The sequence below is a fragment of the Gymnoscopelus microlampas genome, assembly GCF_963454915.1.
Source record: "Gymnoscopelus microlampas genome assembly, chromosome: 8".
Taxonomy (NCBI): Eukaryota; Metazoa; Chordata; class Actinopteri; order Myctophiformes; family Myctophidae; genus Gymnoscopelus; species Gymnoscopelus microlampas.
In genome coordinates, this window is record NC_139945.1 from 41,628,097 (window position 1) to 41,651,318 (window position 23,222).

The window sequence follows — 23,222 nt, forward strand, 5'->3', positions numbered from 1 at the left end:
CACAGTCAGTCTACAGTATCTGATAGATGAGTTGATGGCCATGACGTCAAGCGTATCAGTCAGTATTATGCTTACGCAGATGAGAGTGATTCAATACATGTATGTACTGGGTCAAGCAGATACATTTCAGCCCTATATATAATCATAGAATCATGATAGGGCTTTATTTATATTAGTGCTTCAATGTGTGCTGTTTAACCTGGGAATACATTAGGGGTGGGACGATTCACTTATCTCCCGATTCGATACGATCTCGATGCCGATTCGATTTATATTGCGATGCTTAATTATATTGCGATTCTGCGATTCAACGATTGTTGCGATTAGATATTACGATTTATTCCCCCAATTACTTTGCTTTTTTTACACTAGAAATGTTGAAACAATTATAAACAATACAAACCATGAAAAGTTGAATCATACACTTCAATGCAGCCAGATTACGTCAGCCAGTCTTTCTGATATTTATTTCAGCAAAAGTGCCAAGTGGTTACTGTGTTTTCTGGCAGCTTGATGGCCAGGAACATGTATCACAATGTTGTTCGGTACAACATGTTCCTGGTCAGAAAACACAGAAAAACAGTCATTTAAAAAAGATGTGCTGCAGCACTAAGCTATTTTAGCCTTCAATATGAAATGTAACTTCAAAACTGTCCTTTTAAACCTGTACATGACTCACTGACTCAATATAAAAGTACTGCCATGACTCTTGCATCTTACTAAACCAAAAATATGTATATTAAAGAGTTAAAGGTAGGGTAAGTGATTTACTTTGGTTAAATTCAGGTGCCTTTCACATCTAAAGCTCAGTAGTGGATTTTTTAATGCACTCTTACAGGCACAAACAATCCAACATGCTAAATGTAAAGAATACAATAATACAAGCTTCTAATAAAAGCTGCAGTATAACATATTCAACTAATTTGAACACTGTTTCAGAGACATAGCGAATTTCATTCTTATTAAAGGTAGGGTGATATCTTTTGTTTTGATTTTTTTGTTTTTGCTAAAAAGGTTAAAGTACTTTATTCTGATAGTAATCATTGCTACAGTGATGAGTTGTTGTTCAGTCACAGGGCTCTCTCCAGCTCTTTTGTAAACAGAATATAGTACATTTTCATGTAGGTGAGAGCACTGAAAATGCATTTTCTGTTTAATAAAGAGCTGGAGAGACATGGGAGACTCCTTTTACTGAACAAACACTCTATAGCAATGAGTACTATCAGAATATAGAGCTATTTAACACTTATTTTAACCAAAGTAAATAACTTACCCTACCTTTAATCTATTATTTTGTATGTAATATAATCTTGACCTTTTTTTAATGATCTAATAATTTAACTGGGCTATTGTATCAGACAGACCACTGACAACGTTGTCAGATGGGGGAGGGGTGCTGTCGGTAAACTGTGTTTTTTTTTTTTGCTGATGGGTGCCCAGATTGCTCAGTAAGTGACAACGTTCTTGATTTTCGTCCGTTCAGAGTACGGGATTGGGAAGGGAGTGGGGAGTCCCCATTGGCTTTAATGTTGCAACAATCGTTGAATCGCAGAATCGGAATATAAATAAGAATCGCAATATAAATCGAATCGCCACCCTAGATATCGAGATCGTATCGAATCGGAAGATAAGTGAATCGTCCCACCCCTAACAGCCAATGAGGAAAAGGTCACGGCTAGCGCAGCAACAAAATATATATATATATATATTTTTTTTAATTGTATTTAATTTTTTTCATTTTCCAAAAAAAATATTAAAAATAAATGAAAAAAGTTATCGAAAAAACACGGCCCCTCGCGTATTAGGAGGGCAGGGTGAGTCACTAGAACCAAGGATGGGTGGTTTTGATGAATCTAACATGTTAAAAATGGAGTTTGAAGTTATAATGGGTTTGTATAGGAAGGGGCGTGTCTGATTAAATGAATATCAAATGTCTAAATACTGAATCAAGCAACTTAAAAACGGTCTGGGGGGTTCACAAAACTGTGTAGACGATAAAATGACCCAAAGTTTTTTCGAAAGTGAAATATCCCTTTAAAATGTGTTTAAATATGTAGAACCTTTTACTCACTTGAGAGAATCACCCAATAGACCAATTATTTGTTTACTAACATTGAGACTGGACGCACAGGTGATTGTTTCACGCAATCAATTCCCAACCTGTTGTTTCGGGGTGCGCTGGTTTCAGCACACCCCAACCCCCTCTTCTGTGTTGGCTAGTGAGGCGCGTCCTAGCGATACCTGATAGAATGGGTTTCATTGCACGCATACTGGTTGCACGCATTCTGGTTCTTATCAGTGTGACGTCGTCTGTTAAGGGGTCTATGGGTGTGATCTACTGTGATTGAATGTGGACACAGCTCTGCAACTAACAAGTTGTGTATATAAGCACATGTCACTTTGTGGACAGGTTATCTTGAGGAAAGTCATAATTGTCCCATCAGGCTAGCCAGCTCCTGTCCCTCCATCCTGTTGGATGTACCGGAACGTAGCTAATGCAGACATACAAGTTCACCTGTACAAGCCAACGTTAGATTAACATATATTATACATTTATGAATGTGACAACTTACCGCAACACCCTCAAATGACAAGAGTCTTAATATCCACGCACATTCAACTCAGTTTGAACTGTCTTAAGTCAGTCTTTAGCCTGGCCCTTTTACAGAGTTTCAAGTGCCAGCACTCAGCAACGCTTGCACCAAAACAGTTGCCAAATACAGTTTCACATCACAGACATTTAGAGTTTCTGAAGGTGCATGCTGGCTTTGAAAATAATATGATCTGGGTGATTCGATCACGACATCCCAGGAGAAAGACAGTAGAGTTTTTTTTCTGTTCTGGCCCCACAGTGGTGGAATGAACTCCCCACAGATGTCAGGACAGCAGAGTCACTGCCCATCTTTCGCCGCAGGCTGAAAACCCACCTCTTCAGGAAACACTGTCCTTCCTCTTCGCCTTGCCTACTTGTTAACTAATTGTACGAACTCTTGTTTTATTTTATTGGATCTTGTTTATTCGATACACTTATTTGTTTTAGCTCTTGCTCATTTTATTTTCATATTTTGTCTCATCTGTTTATGAAAGTAGGTAGCTGATATATTGCACTTTTACTTTAGCGCTAGGTATAGTCTTAGTTGCTTGTTTTAGAAGAGAATGCACTTAAGACTTCTGGTGATTAGTAGTTTAGTTTCGTTCCATACCTACTATGTTGAATGCACTTATTGTAAGTCGCTTTGGATAAAAGCGTCTGCGAAATGATATGTATGTAATGTAAACGTAATGTACAGAGAATGATGTACAACTGGGTAATCACATGCCATGCTAATCTTACATGGCTGTAGTACAGTAGGTAGAAATGTAACTGCATACATCGCTATTATTAGGGCATGACTCCTTGCAGTGATTTGCACTGTACTGAGCACACCTTTCCTGTTGTGTTCAAATGAACACAAGATCAAGCTGTGTTATTTGAGTGTGGGTTGTGTTGTTCTTTACTGGGATAGAACACAAGAACATTGGGCAATAGCTAGCTAGGCAATATTAAATGTGAAATATCCAAGCCCAGTTTTATGCTGGACCGGGAAAGCATCTGTTTCATTTTAGATTTTAGCGTTGACTATTCAAAAACACCAGACATACAAGCTCACAGCGTGTCACTTTGTGCTGCGCTGCGAGCTTGTACATCTGCTATTTCTATTGCAGTTGTGAGAACTGCTGATGTAGAAGGCATTTGTAGAATCGGCCTCAGGTCTCTTAATTGGTTAACCTATTGTTTCTATTTGTGTATTGTGTACATTACTCCCATTTCATGCCTACTGATCCTGGCATACCAGACTAAAATGTTGTCAGGCTGTGTATGCTCGGCTTATTATTTCTCTGGACATGCTGTTTTTATGCTTGTTTCATGTCGTAGCCTGAAGCAGTCAATGATAATTATCCAGAAGCTGTGATGGTAGTTAAATGTAAAAATGCAGGCTTGTGACGCGAATGTGACTTGTTTCAAAGTGCTACAATAATCTGGGCAGGGGAAATCAATTAGTAATGCTCTCCTGCCTTCATCAATTGCTGCCAAGTTGCTCTTGAGCAAGGTACTGGACCCTAAACTGCTTCAGTGGACCTGTACTGTGGCCAACGGTATGAGACATGTGGTTACACTGAGAAGCTCCCTGATTATCCCTCCCTGACTGTTATTGGTTGAAAATTTGAGCTGAAGATTTGATCTAATAGCTTGGATGTGTCAAGAGACAGTTTGTTCAAAAGCAGGAAGATACTGCAGGATAATTCTCTCTCTCTCTCTCTCTCTCTCTCTCTCTCTCTCTCTCTCTCTCTCTCTCTCTCTCTCTACTTTATTGATCCCAAATGAATAAGGTTTGGGTCATATTTTTTATTGTTATCACAGCTTTGCCTATGCTGTGCCTGGGAGTACATTTAGTCATTTTGCCTGTCAGGCTTGTGTTCCTTATCCCTCCCTTGTATCCAAACCCGACAAGGCAGCATTTTAATGCATCTCTAATGCGGTTTGTGAGACGCCCCTTTTATTTCTGCTCTACAGTGAAACCGAAGATCACCTACTTGGTAAACCAAAGCACCTCAGAGATGGAGGAGCAGATAACGCTCACCTGTGAGGCTTCAGGGGACCCTACGCCTACCATCAACTGGAGCAGTGGTGTGCATGTGTTTACTGAAGGAGAACAGGTACGGTCTGGGCAAAAAGCTGAAGGCTATATAGATATCAGTTAGCCCATTAAGACCGGGAACTGTGTCTGTGTCATTTTTGATTTCTTTTGGCTATTCAAAAATCATGAACATTTGTGTAAATCTTCGAATATATATTTTTTAAAGCGGAAATGTGTGCAATATATTTATATATATTCAAAGATTTGCAAAAAAAAAAATCATGATTTAAAAAAAATAGCAGATCTACAAGTATTACTGTACATCTGCTATTTTTGAATAGCCAAAGAAATCTAAAATGACACAGATGCGTCCCCGGATTGAATGGGTTAAATGTCTAAACTATACACTCAAAGAGCTATGTTGAGCATGCTGAGATGAGACTTTTTTTTAAATTCATTGCAAACAGTATTATGCACTCCGGTTTATTTCCCCTGAAGCTCAGTGCTTCTCATGTTTATTCAACACATTCTCACTCCAAACTTGTCACATATGGACGCTTGGTCAGGGGCCCTTGGTGTATCGGAGTCAACGCACTGTGCCACTTCATTTTTCAACATGCAGGGTAGTCCTGTGTTGTCTATGTGACTGATGATGCAATGCGGATGTTTGTCATGCGACTGATGAAGGAATGCGGACATGTATAAAAACATATTGAAACCAAGATAAAAACATTGACAAAGCGTGACGTGAGGTATGTCACATGGCTCAAGCCATGTGACATACCTGAGTGAGGCATTAGACGAGTGGTGTGGAGCCCACTTCTGCCGATTCAAGACCGTAAAATGTGCATACCGGTACGGTGGGAATCGGTTATGATCCATCGTTGTGTCAACAAAAAATATGACGCGTTCAGAATGAGAAGGTGTTGGTTTATTAAGCCCAGTGGTTTATTATGGTTACTGTATCTGTGTGTCAATATTTACTGTGTGTCAAAATATTAAGAAAGTGTGTGTTAAAAAATAAATGAGAGCATTTACATACATGCATTTCATTAACCTTTATATTATGAACTTTGTCTTCAGGTCCTGCAGGTTGTGTTTGTTGGCAACCTTCATGACATTTTCAAATAATCACATTATTTGCCTTCGAATTTTGTCATTTGGAAGTGTACCTTAGCACCAAAAGAACTACAGTTCTTCGGTTAAAGCATGTTTTTTGTTAGATTTTTCAACATATTCCCTATTTTGCTATAGTTGTGTCATCACGCTGATCAGTTATCATTAGAATTGTCACTATTTGCTAAATTGAGTTTCACATACAGTATGGAATCACAACATGCACTGCATTTTTCTCCATTACAGGCACATCTAAACAGGATCTATCAGGTATGAAATCATTGCGACACAAAAATATTTTCGATCAATGTTGCAAATGTATTCAAACTTGACAATTCCCCAAATAAGACTTTTCATCAATAGAATTTAATGAGAATTTTATACAACTGCCTTTGTATCACTGTTTCTCAAATCAAAATCCCCAAAAGATATTGTTTTGGATCCTAAACAATTCAACAGTTTTCCAAATAGCTGATCTTGTAATAGAATAGGGGGTTGTGGGTGTAGAAACTCAGAGTTTTCCTCTGGCTCATCTCTAGAGATCAGATGAAAAACTGCTTTAATGATTTAATATAAAAGCCCATTTCTATGTTGCCATTACCTGATCATTTCAGTCTTTCCTTGGGGGCAAAGGGCTCCTGGGTACACACTCATCTTCAGACTGTTTCTTTTCCATTGTAGTTTGTGTCTCATTTGTCATCATTGCTGGTTCAAGATTGAAGCTAAAAGCAAAATGCTTTAGTCTGCAATATGCACTCATTTAATTATCCTATTGTATCTATTCATTGTTTTAAGCAACTGCATTATTAGCAGTCTTATTGACTGAATAATGCAATCAATTAAAAATGTGTTTGCATTGTTAGCAAGGGAAATCATTTCCATACAGCAGTTGCGAGAAATGCAATAGAACAAAGCTGCTACTTGTTTCACAGTAGCTGCTCATCTGTGCTCTCTTTGTCTTGCTATCTACGCTAACCATAACAGCTATGTTTCAAGTGGGTGAGATGGGGGATGAATGAACTATTCATGTCAAATTGATATGGTGAATTTCATTAGCCTGGCCCTAACCTGACTCTTGGCTCTATGACCCAAAGTATGTGGGAACTTTATTTGCTGTTGCTGACAACATCGTCATTTTGGAGGCGGGTGCTGATGTGATTGGTTCATTTTTATCATTATTTGAGTTGTCACATAGTTCCATGTATTGTATTGTAAATGTTTACTGTAGCTACCGTGGAAACCGCTCAGCTGTCGTGGTTTGGAGGAACAGATGTCAGAGTAATTGTAATTCGGAAAATACTGCGTGAGAAATGTTTTACAACTAAAGGAAACAAGGAAGCAATTTCAAAGCAGCTTCTGTGGGGTGCAGGGCTTGATACTTTGTTGGTGTGCAGTGTCGTGCAGAAATGCACTAAAAATAGCAGATCTACAAGGCAAGTGTAGACTGCACTGCAATGCCATGTGAGCTTGTAGATCAGCTATTTTCTGTGCACCACACCAGTGCACAAGTATAAATCTGACCTAACTATTTGCATACCCCATCAGATTGATGAAGCTTTTACCAGTGCCTCTTGGCAAATCTTGTGCTTGTAGCTTTCATTGCCACCTTTTGCTCTTCCTCAAAAGCTAAATGAAGATTGTTCTTGGTTTGTTTTGTCCAAACAATTTGGACTGAAATTGACAGAACTACTGATTGATTGCAGTTGCTCAGCAATGACTGACATATCTGCCAACCAATCTAAGTCTATGCTCAATACCCGTAGTATGTAGACTCATTGTATAACATTGCTGGCTCTGTCTTGGGTTCCCACTGTAAATGGCAACACTATCAGCTGAAGTTCTATAGCTGATTAGAGGAGGTCTAGCTTGCCATGGTAGAATTCCATTGAAAGATAATCATTTCTATGAAGAAATATATATTTTCAGTTTACTGAACAAAAGAAAATATCATGGAATCTTCAGCTTTTTCTCCAACTGGTATAAATGATTTACAATGTAGTGTGTGTGCACGTGCACGTGCACGTGCACGCACACACACACACACACACACACACACACACACACACACACACACACACACACACACACACACACACACACACACACACACACACATACATACATACATACATACATACATACATACATACATACATACATACATACATACATACATACATACATACATACATACATACATACATACATAGACGTATATTTAATGTTGTCCGTGCTAGGCTATTACCTAGGTATTAAAGGTTTATACTTAAATTAAGCTATTTAATTCTGAATGTCCTCCCACACAAATACACACTGCCAGCAGACAAATGCATTATGCATGGTACTAAAAGGGCAAGACTATGTATTAAGTGATGCATTCTTGTGGGTATATTGAAGTTACATTTCAAATCGCCACTTATCTTTTGTAGCGATTCCTATTAAAGCTTTGTGTGTTATATTTGAAGAAAGTTTTTTGTAACTATTTGTAATATATGGTATTTTCTGCCTTGTTTGAATTGAATTCATTGGAAGTCAATCTAGATAAGTGGGCCTGTAGAATAACTGAAAATGCAAATTAACTGTTTATCCGTGCTTTGTACATTATCTGCATAATGGAATTCTTTGCTTATTAGAATACATATTAAACATTCTGCGTGATGGACAAAGTCTTCAAGCTGCAATTATTATCTGGAATACATTTAGGGCTAGACTGTGAAATGAGAGTAAAATGGAGGTTAATTGTGAAACTCAAAATTAGAAGTTGACTGATAATTGGTTACAGCTGACTTTTGTAGGTTTGGGCTTGGGTTTGGGTTTGTTGTATTTTTTGTAACAGTTTGTCATTCCTGAATACTGTGGTTCAAATCCTAAAAATATAAAAGCACAGTACTAAAAGATCTGTCCAATTCTGTACTTAACGCCATGTTATACAAATTGAGAGGTTGAGGATAGATAAACAGTAAAGCTAATGAGATGCTTGCTGAAATAATGTGAATGAATTCAGTTGTTATGAAGTTCATGAGCAAACCCAAACACAGAACACATATACTGTAAGGCTGTGGTTCTCAAAGTGGGGTCCGGGGACCCCCAGTCCCCAGCACAATCAGTTAATTTAGTATCAAAATCAGTTTAACCACTTTGACTCTTTTTTATACTTCAGATATTCAAAGCAGATCTTCAAGCTAAGAACAATGCACACATAAGCTTTTCAAAACGTTTGACAAATCTTGAAGAAGTTTTAAAAACATTGAATTATCTTGAAAGGTTTTGACATCACAAAGCGTAAGGGGGTCCCTGACACAAAATCCTTTCAAATGGGGGTCTGCAAATGCAAATCATTGGCGGCCCTTGACATGAAAAGTTTGAGAACCAGTGCTGTAAGGTTTAAGAAGGTTTATTTGGGGGGGCACGGTGGCGCAGTCGGTAGCGCTGTCGCCTCACAGCAAGAAGGTCCTGGGTTCGATTCCCGCCGGGGACGCTGTGGGCGCTGGGGGCGTGTCTCCTCCTCCGCGTCATCAGCGCCCATACCCTAGGTGGGGTTGGCAAAAGGGCCTACTCTGTGTGGAGTTTGCATGTTCTCCCCGTGTCTGCCAGGGTAGTTGATACCCTCACAAAAACATGTAGTAATCCTGGTCACTATACTGCCTCCCCCATGACAGCCGGGGCGCCTGATGGAGGGGAAGGGAACTGGTTGGAATAACGTGTTCCTTCCACGCGCTACGTCCTACCAGGGAAACTCCCCCCTGTCAGGTGACAAGAAGGTCAGTTGGCTCTCATGCACTGAAGGAGGCATGAGCTCGGCCCTGGCCTCCCTGGCTGTGGGGGACTGGTGTAGCGCTGGTGTAGGGCTGGTGTAGTGCCCAGGATCACTTAGAAAATTGGCACCGGGTGAAAAAAATGGGTTACAAAAATCGCGGGATAAAAATTAAGTAAAAAAAAAAAAAGAAGGTTTATTTGTGGATCAGTGATCTGAGGAAGAGTGGGTGAAGAGCCGTGGTTAATATACAGGAGAGGTGAGGAGCTGATTGAAGGCAGGTGTGTAGGATCCAGGTGAGTGAGCGGGAGGACAGGATAGGAACACAGCACACACGCATGCGCACGCACGCACGCACGCACGCACGCACGTACACAGGCACGTACACAGGCCAACAGGGGGATAGAGAAACACACAAACACAAGGGAAGATGCCGTGGCACGGCCATAGCCATGACATGTGTAGTGCAAAGGTTGAGGCAGGCGTTCTGAAAAAGACAGATACGATAGAAGGGCCTGCTTCGCCAAGTATTGCTCACCATTGTAAAGCGACCACTGTGTTCTACAAATACAGCTGGCTATTCTATTATTTACAGTCGCATGCCTGCCTAGTGATCGAGTAGTAGGGCCGGCGATGTGAGGCTTTTTTCAATAGAATGCTAGTCTTGTCATTTACTCGGCAAGGGTTTGTAGGATCAGTGGTCAGTGATACAAGATAATGACGTAGTACTTCATCACTGGTGACAGCCAGCCGTCATCATTTGAATGAAAATGTGAAAGAATTCTGTATCTTTTAAGTGCTTTTGTAGTGAGTTTGTGATCATGTGACTTTTTTCTCCAGTATCACCGTCACACTGATATCACAATGCATATCAGAGCAGGGGAGGGAGGCTCTTTGTCTGTAGAGCCCATGGGAATGGGAGTGGCGGAAATATGTCTGGTCCAGAGGGAAATATTACCTTTCGTTCGATGTGCTTCTTTATCAATATGATTGTTGTGGTCTTTTGAGCCTTCCACAAAAGCCTATTCTGAGCTTTTCTTTATTGTCCCATTGTCTTGAACAAACGCCTTTGATAGATAGGACAGTGACATATAACAACTCACTGTACCAATGAGGCTGTGCTGAAGACAGCTTGTTGTGGGGTGGAGCTGTTACAGGCGGTTGGTTAGGTTGCCTGTAATAATTGAGCAGCCTCCCCTGCTCAGCACTGTGGTGTATGCAGGCAACTGCTGTTCTGTACTGTTGTCATGTAGTGTATGTAAGTGTTTTTGCTGGGTGTGCCTGTCCCGTCACAGTCTTTGCCCTGGCCCATTCCATGGGCGCTAGAAATCACTGGGCTGGCCAGGCAGACTGTAACCAACACTCTCTCTGGATGACAGGAGACAAATGTCTTTGTACTATGAAACATATTGGAACAATGCTAATATACCGTAGCTGGCCTCACTTGTGATAAGACTAGAGTGTGTTTTACACATGATATTCCCCTCCGTAATACCAAGCCTGCACTGCAGTGTAGTGTTGTAAAAAGGTAATGCAGGGTTGTCAATTATACTGATTATTAATGGTAAGACGATGAATGCACATTGGTTCTTTGTGTGACGGGCATGCTTTCAGCAATGGTTGAAAGAGCATGATTTGGGGAGAGTATTAAATGTGAATTCATTAAAGGATTGATGCACTCTATTGCCCTGTAGTCATACCAAATATTCAGTCAAATAAATACTATTTTCTTGATACTTTCTTGATGATGACAAAAGCTATTAGCTTTTTTGCTTGTTACGCTTCAATACTTTATTGCTATGTCGGCCATCTCATTCTATCCATTCTTACATTTTCTTTTCCATAAAGCATGCTTCATAGAATGCTTTTTGTGGTATTTAGTCGGGGTTTTCAATGTCACCCTAATGTAACATAATACAGATGTTTGATTTGTTTATAGTTCATTAGGCTGACATTAAAATACTCAGCCATTATGATATTTCTTTCTCCTCCTTTGGGCAGCCATTGTTGTATCATCTTAGTTGCCTTCTTCATTTCATCTCACATAAACATTTGGGATAATAAAGCAATCCAGCTTTTGGATAATGAAATAGAGAAGCCAACATTTGAGCAATATAATTTTAGTTTTTGCATCATCAGTTCAGCCATGAATCTGTGCTATAAAAACACTTGCAGAAGGAAAACATGGCCTTGGCCATATGGCAGTCTGTAGCTTATTTCTTCAAATCTATACTGTATATCATACCAAAATCCATGTTCATCATGTCAATACTTAAAAGGTCTATTGACACAGTTAGAGACACACCATAAGTCACCAATACACACAAAAACATCTAATTGTTTCATACTGTAAATAGGGTTATTTATCAGATTCAATTGTGCATCAGTTCAAGAAAAAGCCTTTGCAAGTCTGTATCATCGCCATTTTACTGTATCACTATCAACTATCAATATTTAACAGGATCTGTGAACATAATGGACCTGTGGTTCTCAAAGTGGGGTCCGGGGACCCACAGGGGTCCTTACAGGGGTACCAGGGGGTCCCCTGCAAAATAAGGTAATATAGGGTCTTGATCATTTTAACCACCATATTTTATACTTTGGCTATTCAAAAATAGCAGATATACATGCTAACTTTGTGCCGTGCTATGAGCTTGTAATCTGCAAAAATATATATACATATATATATTTGGCATATTTTCAGATGGGGGGGGGGGCCGCAGTCTAACACATATCAATTTAGGGGTCCTTGACACTGATATAGACTATACCAGGGAAACGGGGCAATAATATGGACAGCTCTTTTAATATCAATTATACTCTAATATTCCCATGAATTATTAGATTTAATTAGACATTTAGCAGGATTTTTACCTGTATCCAACCCTGTGAATCACTCGTTTTTATCTTCACTCCCATAATAGTGGGTCCATTCACATCTGAATCTGGTGATTCATGGAAATGACAGTGGATTCCCTGTGGTTAAGCAGTAGGGAAGCATCTTCCCTCCACATACAGTGTTGAGCACACTGAATACACTTACGTGTACCTGTGTGATGAGATAAAAATACTCTTTGCTATTGTAGTCAGTAACTACAGTATCAAGGTTGAGGGTATTATTATACATATGTATAACATTGGTTCGGGGACTCCTAGGGGTCCTTGAGTTGGTTCCAGGGGCAAAAGAAATGAATACAGCATCACATTCATTTGAACTAGAGTTCTCAACGGGCCTGAAAATTAAGGCTCGGCCCTAACTGGGCCCGACTGGGCCGGCCCGAGGCTCGGCCCGAGCCCGACTATTACCATCATGTTAGGCCCGAAAGCCCGAAAAAACCCGAGGGGGGAAAAAATAAGATTATTTTTTTCTGTTCTGAATGTGTATTTATCTATTATTATTATCATTTAAAAAAATCATAAAAAAAAAAAACATATATATTTTTTTTTTCATGGAGCCCGAGGCTCGGCTCGGCTCGGCCCGACCAATTAGCATACTTTTGAGGCCCGGCTCGGCCCGAAAATGTCGGGTCGGGTCGGGCCCGGTCGGGTTCGGGTAGAATTTGAGAACTCTAATTTGAACCCCTTTAGCCATATTTTATACGTTGGCTATTAAACAATAGCAGATATACAAGCTCACAGCGTGTCACTTCGTGCCACGCTGCGAGCTTGTACATCTGCTATTTTTGAAAATTCTTGAAAGTGTTGAATCATTTAGATTTTTTTAAACACAAATCTTCTCTTTTGGGGGTCCCTGGCACAAAACGTTTTCAGATGGGGGTCCGTGGCCAAATATATATCAATTTGGAGATCCTTGGCGCGAAAACCTTTGAGAACCACTGATGTATAATAAAGAATAAATAAATGAAGTGAAAGAACGTGACAACTTTCTTTTTCTTACTTTCTTTTATTTATTTATTTTACATTTTGTCCAAAAGGCTGCTAGGGTTAATGTGGTTAATGAGGAAATAATAAGTGATAATGAATGACTCAAGGATCTGGATCCAGGCCAATCCCTAGTGTTCCACTCTCTTATTCTAGATTATATTGAATTAGCTTATGACATTTTAGAGATTGTTAATTGTAATAATAACAACACACAAATATAAGTGCACAAGCAAATGTCCTTTTTCATAATATTAGTTCATTAGAGAAATCCTGTTGGGGAAATCAGTTTGGTTTATTGAGTTAGAAGCACGCTTTTCTTCATGTGAAAACAACAGAATATATACCGACAGTGTAAAAATGACAATAAAAAGGATGGAGAAAATAAGACAAGCTGCCTTGTCACCACAAACCCATCATCTTAGTAAGCAGTGACGCATACAGTAGCTAACCACACTGTATAGGTATTTTAACTGCACAACTGAAACAAATATTTGACTGTTTCTCCAACCACCAAAGCATAGAACTGTAGGCTGATGCAATGCTTTTAGGGTAGGGAAATCTTGAGTAGAAGATGAAAACAAATCCAGACCAAACTAATCTAATGTAAAGTACTGGAACACATGGCTGTAAGGATATACACTTTATGAGGCTAGAGTAGACTAAGCTTTTGACACGTGGTGTGAGTTAATCAGAGTCTCTGATTAAAACGCTCCATGTGTCGATGACCAGTCAGAATGCTTGTCTCACAGGCATCTGAGCATATCACTTCTGAGTGTTTGAATTATGTTGAATTAATAAACACAAAGTTAGTGAGATCAATTTAAGCATCCTTATATCATTTGCTCAGTGAAGTTTCTTCTACAGCCTTGGTTCTCAAAGTGGGGTCCTTGGAGGGGTACCAGGGGGTCCCCAGCGAAATGTGTTAATGTAGCATCACAATAATTTTACACTTTTATACTTTGGCTATTCAAAAATAGCAGGGTAGGTACCCTCACAAAAACATGCAGTAATCCTGGTCTCTATACTGCCTCCCCCTGGTCAGCCGGGGCGCCTGATGGAGGGGAAAGGAACTGGTTGGAATAACGTGTTCCTTCCACACGCTACGTCTAACCAGGGAACCTCCCCCTGTCGGGTGATAAGAAGCGGCTTGCTAGCTCTCATGCATTGAAGGAGGCATGAGTTCGGTGAGGCTCTCCCTAGGCTGGCAGAGGGAGTGTAGCGCCCGGGATTACTTAGACAATTGGCACTGGGTGAAAAAATGGGTTTTCGTGGGATAAAAAAAAATATATAGCAGATCTACAAGTTCATAGCACGGCATTGTCTTCTATTTTTGAAAAATCGTAAGAATTTGTGCAAACCTTTGAATATATATATATTTTTAAGCAAACATTTGTAACTCAAATCTTTGCTTCTGGGGGTCCCTGGAACAAAATATTTGAGATTGGGGTCTGGAAACAAATACATATCATTTTAGGGGTCCTTGACATGATGAAGTTTGTGAACCGCTGTTCTATAGAAAAGTATTTTAGAAATGCCAGGGTAGGACATCTATCGGATAGGAGACCTACTGGTTTACTATGTCAATCAAGTTATTTGAAGCAGACGTCATCAGATCGGACACTAGATATGCCAGTAACGCCACCATCTTTATTGTAGTTTGATGGTGGTAGTAGTTATTGTAGTCCTCCGTTGGGAGAGGGAGACAACAGATATACAGCTCACGTCGGATTGTAGCTTTAACTTTCATGCTCTTCTGAGCTGTGGTGCAGATGAAGGTGTCATGCTCCCTGAGCGCTGCATTTTTCACACAGACACTGTATGCTTTTGGTGGTTCACACTTGTGGGCATGTTCCATGAACAACACTGAAGGCATGACAAAGTGTTACGGATTGCAGAATTTGGTGTTTTATTAATAGGAGTCATGCTGAATTTTAACACAATAACAACGTAGAGCATGCAAATCCCCTCTGGTGATCAAGTGCAGAACAAACAGAAGATCAGCATAACAATGATAATAGAGGCTGCACACTGTTGTTAGCTCCCAGCATTATGGAATCACAATTTTAACCCACATAAACAAATGGCACCCTGACATTGTATGACACAATGTTCCTGGAAACATTTGTAAAATCAAAGCGTTGGCTTTCTCTTTCACATAGTGGCCATATTCCCTCTGAAAAGAAGCCAAATGAGCAGGTGGTATTTGATTGGTTTTATGGGTCACCTTTGCAATATGCAAATGATGAAATACTGTATGGGGTGGTGGGGAGAAGGCCTCATAAACACTGAAATGTAAAACCTGAGCCAGAAAACACTGTGTTATAATAGTCGTGGCCTTTAACGCAATGCCAAACCTGCCAGTAAGTTTTATGAATAACCTCCCCGAAAGAAAAAAAAAAAAAAACAACAACTAACAAATAAGGGTACGCTACCATAAATCTAACTTTGACTTCAAATATTTTATTCCTTAGGTGTTGTAAATTTAAGCCTAGTATGTTGAACAGTAACACATCTCTCAAAGTGAGTATCCCGAGAACTAAGATGGTAAATTGTGATTTCATCCAGTGACACCATTTACAATGAATGCCGACACTTTTTTTTTACTTGATCTTTTACACCCAAATACTAACAGATAGGAACTAGAATATGTACCTATATTCAGCAAAATCACTCTAGTCACTGTCACCATTCCAAGGGCTGCTCTCCCAAATGGAGCAGGTCCCAGAAAGTGTCACTTGATGACGTCTCAGAGTAGAGCCCTGCACTGGAGACGAGACTGAACTGTCATGGAACCCAACTTGAACATGACAGTGTGAATTCTGTTTTTATACCCTGCTTGCTGCTTTAGACATACTGTATGTGCTAACTCTCTGCCAAAAAGAACTGCAAAGGTGTTCTTAGTACTTCTGGCTGGGTTGTGTCATATTGCTCCTGCTCAACAAGACAACATTCCTTCTATGCTACACTAGAAAGTCAGCCTAGAAAATCTGCCTGATAACACCATACGTCTGAAGCATGACTATAGTGCTTTCCTATAGGTTTATGTTTCTTAGAATGACTAGCCATGGTGACAGTGACTGCTTATATACTACGACTACGTGATATGGAAAAAGAAAAAATAGAATTCCCTTTGGAATTTATACGGTTATTGCTTCTACAACTAATAATAACAACAACATTAGTAATAATAATACATAAAACAATACATTAAACAAAACAAAAAAATTGTTACCTGACCGTATGTCATTAAACACTATAAAGTTCAACAAAACTAGACAGTAACAACAAAAATGCCAGACAGTAACAAAGTTGCATGAGAATGAAACCACCAACCAATAATGAACAAAAAAAACAACAAAACAGTAAAAATGTGGCTTGTGGAGTCTTTTAGTGATACTGTTGATTGCAACTCTGCAGGCAGACAGCTCCATATCCTAGGCCCCGGTGGCAAATGCCCATTAGAATGGGGGAAAAAAACACAAGCACCATGAAGATTGCTTACATTTGGCACTTTGCGAAGTACCTCTAACTGTGTCAGTAGACCATTAACATAATTACATTTCATTGTTGTGAGATACTGTAGATGTACTGCAAATGAATTGGGGAGACTTGGTCACTTGCATGCAATGTGCAGCATCCTAGCTTTACCATGAAGAGGATGGCTCTCTAAGGATTGCTTTGCCTTTTGTTGTGTTTGTTGTTGTGTCTCTGTCCTTTGCAGGCATCATGGACTCGGCCCGAGCAACACAAGGTATAGCTTTTAATATACCTATTCATTTTTCTTCAAGGGAGTCACACTCATTACAACGAACCCCTCTTTGAAAAAGCCTGATCAACAATGTGGCTGTGACTATTAAAATTATCCAGCCAGAAAATTAAGGAATGCAAGATATAGATCAAATCATATTTTGAAAGAGAGGAGAGCTCCTGATGTCATTTTGTCCGATTTCATGCAAGACTCTATAATATTTCATTTACTAGTACAGTAATACAGTGCACGCCTTCATACCGTTTGTATGACAATTTTCTGTGAAATTGATCTCAGTCTCGATAGTTCCCAAGCAGCTGTGTGCAAAGACAGCCTTCCCCTCTCTCTTCCTTTATTTACAGCTCTATTTACATCAGAAAATAGTTTATTTACCTATATCAATTTGTATCTAACTAAACCAGAGGAAACTGAGGTGTCTCCGGGGGATTCAGTCTGAGAGAAAAGGCATTATTGTGAGAAGCTCAGTAATAAGTAGTGGCTACTCAAATTCGCTCGAGAGCCTTGTTCAAGTATCATGTTTCCATTAGAAATGCAGATATATAATTTTGCCAGTGCCAAGAACAATTATGAGTACATGCCATGGTAATTATGAGTACACATGCTAATTTCCCAGTACTGATCCAAATCCATTCATTTTCTGTCAGTCGTATTTACACCAGATTTTAGTAAGCCATTTGTGAAGATCCCCTCTTATTTGATGAATACAATTTGTCCCATGCAAAGGAAGCAACATCTTTGCATGCAGGGAAAATGCATTACTTACAACATGACAAAATTAGGCCATACTAGTTCCTTTTATGGTCTCCAGATTATGTAGAACAACTATTTCACAGATAACATTCACAGCATATTTCAGTTTTCAGTTTTTGAATTTGTGGTTATTGCTTCTGGACTAGACTGGTTTATATCAGTGGCTGACGTTGAATTTTTATGTAAAATCTTTGTAGTATTTAATCCAGTGTTCTAATCCAAACAGTAGACTACATTGAATCATTTCATCCCTAGCAAACAAGCTGTGGTCAGTTGGTAAGCATCAGGGAATGCATCCAATTTGGATGCGGTTGAGGTTTAGTGAGACTTCTGTCACATACTGTACATGTATCCTATTCTCACTATTTTGCTTAAAATTCTGGCAAAACTCTGTTTTTCTGTTGCTGTAGGTAGAAAGACTGGTGGGACACTACAATGAGTCTGGCTTGATTTATGAGAATGCTCGCCATGAAGCATGTTCTGTTATCATGCCATAAATGCTCCTCTATTTTCTTTCCATTTGTCACACCGTGCAAGGTGTTTGGATTTCTATTTTTATTCAGTAAAGAAAACACATATAATGAAAGTAAGCATGAAACTGCTCGATGTCTCCAGTAGACACCACCACCCTGTTGTATTATTCATCCAGCCTCCTTGCTGAAAACCATAGTTATGAAACTTTAATGAATCCCAGATATCACGTTGCAAATGAACAAACAATTTCTTTTTTTCCTCCAATACAGGATGATATTCATTATGGAGATGCATGGCATGTAGAGAATGGGGACTGAATTCTAGCATCTGTAAAAAGTTGTCTTATCTGGTCATGGTGATGGCTTTAGTGACCTTTTCACCTCATATTGGACATAACTCATGAGCAAAAGCTTATACATTGGAGGGAGAAAGAAATAAAGAAACAATCAGTAGTGTTGAGACAAAGTGACTTAAATTGGACTTGACTCTTAAAGGATGAGTGTGCTGCTGATGCCAAGATGCTCTCTATACAGGGAATGCGAGTTTGGGGGGGAGGGGTTGTGTGTACAAGGGTCAGAATGAAAGAGGACTGTTATGTAAGCGTTTCTGTGGTCCTGCTACCCCTCATGCATAATGAATGCCTCAGACATGCATTGTCCATTGAGTTTGAATACAAACTAATGAGGGTTTCTCTTACATGGCTGCCCCCTAGCCCTAATTCAATATGTGCAATAGAATTTGTGCCATTGGTTTGGCCGCACCTTGGGTCAAAGCCATGCAAATGAATCCAGAGAGGTGCTGAAAGGTTCTGCACCAATTTTTAAAAATAGAACTCTTCACCATGTACCAAAACAAAAACAAAGCTTACCATGTGTTTACCCTTGTGCACGGCCATAACCTCAGGTATGTTGATTGGGTTACCGAGTTTGCCGATTTAGCCCCCATTTTTGCAATTTGCTGGCACTGCAACAAGTTGTGAAAAGAAGAGAAAAAAAAGATATGACACATAAGTATGCCATATGTTGTGAAGGAATTTAAATAAAAGATTATTGCAATTGAATATCATCAAGATGCAAAAATTACAGCCAAATTCAACAATAGTTTCCATGCTATAAGTGGGATGGGGAAATGGCCTGTTAAGGCACAGGAAGCTCGGTGTCACATGTGACAAAACAAGAACCACAACAAGCAATTATTGACACTGACACTGAAGGTCAGGAGGCTACTTGTGGATTGTTGTTGTAACTGCCCATATCAAGTTAATGAAACCAGACACCGATATCGTATCTGGAACTTAACAGGGTCATTCACTCATCTCTTTAGCAGACACTCTCTACAGTTTTCCCTCGCTTTTGTATTTCTGTTTCATCATTAAAACTGATTCATGTGCTATAGAAGAAGGTTTGTAGCACACTTCTGCACCCATATCTCAGAGCACGCAGCTAGGGTGAGTCCACAAAAACCCTCTATACTTAATAAAACCGACCGAGTTGTCTCTGTGCTTAATTTGCTCTGGTTTCCTTCTACACCTCGCCAAAAATAGCCGATCTGCTATTTTTGGCAAATGCTACCCCAGGATAAGGATACTAGGGTTCAAGTGGTTGACAGAGTTCAGTATGCACATGACTTCATCAGTGTGAAAGTGCAAAGTGCCTAGCGATGCCAAAACACAGCAGAAACACAGCAGAATATAACAAGAGCTGGAAAAAGCTCTTGATGGCCTCTGCTACATTCTCTCATCTATTATTGACTGAGTCTCTCCTGCTGTGAACTGTGTCCATAACTCTCTTAAATCTTTCCACAGATGAGCCTCCAGTACTGTATACTGTATGTGCTTCTCTCTCTGATTAAGTGCAGGCTTTGTACATCGTTTTTTACAGGTCACACTCTCTTGGCTAAAATAGATGAAAGTTGCTTTGTTACTGGTGACGGATCAGTCACAGGAGAATGGTTCAAGCATAAAGCTTTGATCTTGTCTGCATAATTTTACATAATAAATGTAAACGTTATCTAAGATCGAGCACTTCTGTAACTGTGGAATAACTGTTAGGCATAGAGATGTTCTTTAATATACAACACTTTAAAAATGAACCCCCCTGGGTCTTCTCCTCACATCTAGAGTCTGGATGGGAACGTAGTGGTGAGGAGTGATGCTCGTGTTTCTTCTCTCACTCTGAAGTCTGTCAAGTACACAGACGCCGGACAGTACCTCTGCACAGCACGCAGCGCTATTGGAGAGGACGCTCAGTCAGCCTACCTGGAAGTCCGCTGTAAGAATTTCCTTCTCTTACAGTATATTGGCATATCATCAGTGTTGCATTGGTGAATCTATCTCCGGTGGGATGCTATTTTAAAGACGTCGCTTAACACCTACACTACAGGTCACACAAGCGATATGCATCTAGGCCGATCTAGGCTCATTCCTATGCTAATTCATGCTGGTGTGACACCAGGCAGTCGGCAGCCTTTGTGAACTTTGTTGAGGCGTGAACTTAAGGGTTGTTTTTAATCGATGCATGTGCGCGCTCCTGCTCAAAAGACTGGTGGGATGGCGTGTTACCGTGTGCAATGACCAATGCAACACTGCATATCATGCAAACCTTCTCAAGTCATTTCTAGTGAGTAAAGCAGTAAGCCAATAAAATAATTCAACTATGAGAGTTCAGGTCGGATGGGCTCTGTTGACGTAGATCTTTTTTTCCCCTCTTCTAGATGCCCCTAAGATTCAAGGTGCTGTGGCAGTGTACACTTGGGAAGGCAATGCTGTCAATATTAGCTGTGAGATCCTGGCTCACCCAAATGAAGTGTCCATCCTGTGGTTGAGAGATGGACTGCAGTTGCCTAACTCGAACACCACCAACATTAAGATCTTCAGAAACCCTTTAGCCAGCTATCTTGAGGTGCAGTCATTTATATTGATAAATATACATACAAATGTGACTGTGACACGATTTCATGTACAACCAATGACACATCACCTTCTTGCTGCCATCAACATTTTATGTGCCTAGGCTTGATATAAAGGGTGTTCCCTCAGCTCTGTTGTGGGGGAATCTGATAAATAATTCAGCAGAAGAAAAGCACAGAACAAAATGGATAAAAATAGGCTTCTCTAATGGACAAATAACAGCAAAGAGTCACCTTAGGGGTGTGACACATAGGCCAATTTGCCTGTTTTGACCTTCATACTCTTTCTTCCAGGTGACACCTGAGACTGAAAACGACTTTGGCAGCTATAACTGCACAGCTTCCAATGAAATGGGCACAGAGTCCAAGGAGTTCCTCCTCATTCAGGCTGGTTAGTCATCTATTAAAAATAAAATAAAATATATATATATATATATATATATATATATATATATATATATATATATATATATATATATATATTGCCTTGCTAAACTGCTGTTTTTCGGTACTGTATGCAGCATATTGTTATATTGCTAAATGTATATTGGTATATATGGCATATTGTTCAGTTTTTTGTTTTTGTTTTTCATGCCAGAATGTGTCTCCTTGCATAAATGCCTTCTGTTTAAGCACATTAATGTTTTTCAATCTCAATTTTATCTTGGAATCTTACATCTAAGCTCCCATTGAAAGTAAAGCTCAATACTGGCACAATGGTGTTTATAAAACACATGCTTTGGTATTCTTAAATTAAGTGTTAAGTGTTGAGTGTTTGCAGTGGTTCACATACAAAGCACACACTTCTCCATTGCTTCTATTGCCTTGCATCATCAAAGAAAACTATCTGTTAGAATGTCTGGAGGATTTATCCCTTTCTCTGGATTACACATATCTGAAATGTTCAATGCAAGAGCAACATCATTGTCATATGATGCAAACATAGGACAACTGGAAAACGTGCTCCTCGGAGCACAGGTCTCCGCCAGGTCAGGTAGGTTATTGTGAGCCTGCAATGTTCGAAATTCGCCAATCAGGATGGAATGTAAAACAAGAATGACCCAAGTCATAATAAAGCCGCATGCGGCAGGCTTTTTTTGCCCCAATCTTTTCATAGACCTGATTACTTGTTTCTCTCGCCAAACCTGGCAACATTTAGCGTCGCAGATTAACGCTCTAATGTTTTTTTATATAAGTGGTGGCAACATTTTGTGACACCACACGGGTCTTCCCAACAATAGCTAAGATTTAAGTCAGTGTGAACATGGCCAAATAATAACGTAATAGCCAAACTAGGTCTAATGAAGCACGCTAGCATTTAGGCTAACCCTCCGGCCTGACGTGTAACTCCGTGCGTTGGCTTGTTGTGATTTGTGTTCGTCCATGCTGGCCCCTAATATGGTCTGCTTCCGGGTGGATCAACCTAACTAAAAATGAGGATCGTTCTGATTGGATCCCTTCCCAACTAGTCCCACAAAGAGAGTAATTCTGATTGGATCTCTTCTCCATTCGTCCCGCCCTAACATTTTCGTCTCGTCTAATTCGTTGACTAACGTGTCCATTACATTTTCGTCTCCCCATTGGCTTAAAAGGGGGGCTTAAAAGGGGGGAAGTGTGAAGGACAGCCAGGACAGCCAATGACACTTAGGTGTCACTAAATTTCACTCGGGTGTTGACTAGGACTAGTGCTGTTTATAGAGCCGCGCTGCTTTCAGCATGCGGCTAAAAATTGACAGATCCGTCTTGATCACATGACTATAGAGATTTGCGTGATGTTTGGACAAAATCTGTAGGAGTAATATCAAGATTGTTTAGCAAAAATCGCCCTCCGTGTGGCGCTATAAAAGGCTGATTTAAAAAATGCAGGGCAGAGGTTTTTCCTTGGCCTCTAGGGAATGTGAATGCAAAGTTTCACGTCGATCCATCCAGTTGTAGCTAAAAACGCAAA

At 39.8% G+C, this 23,222-nt stretch overlaps 1 protein-coding gene across 2 annotated transcripts in view; it reads left to right on the top strand.

The window, feature by feature from the left end:
* The window catches only part of ncam1b (neural cell adhesion molecule 1b), a 103,907-nt gene that overhangs the window by 61,694 nt on the left and 18,991 nt on the right, over nt 1-23,222 (top strand). For both annotated transcript variants that reach the window (XM_084065077.1, XM_084065078.1), the window contains exons 8-13: nt 4,556-4,698; nt 5,982-6,005; nt 17,096-17,125; nt 20,487-20,637; nt 21,080-21,267; nt 21,569-21,665. In XM_084065077.1, the coding sequence (XP_083921203.1) occupies nt 4,556-4,698; nt 5,982-6,005; nt 17,096-17,125; nt 20,487-20,637; nt 21,080-21,267; nt 21,569-21,665 (633 nt within the window). The remainder of the gene's footprint in view (nt 1-4,555; nt 4,699-5,981; nt 6,006-17,095; nt 17,126-20,486; nt 20,638-21,079; nt 21,268-21,568; nt 21,666-23,222) is intronic.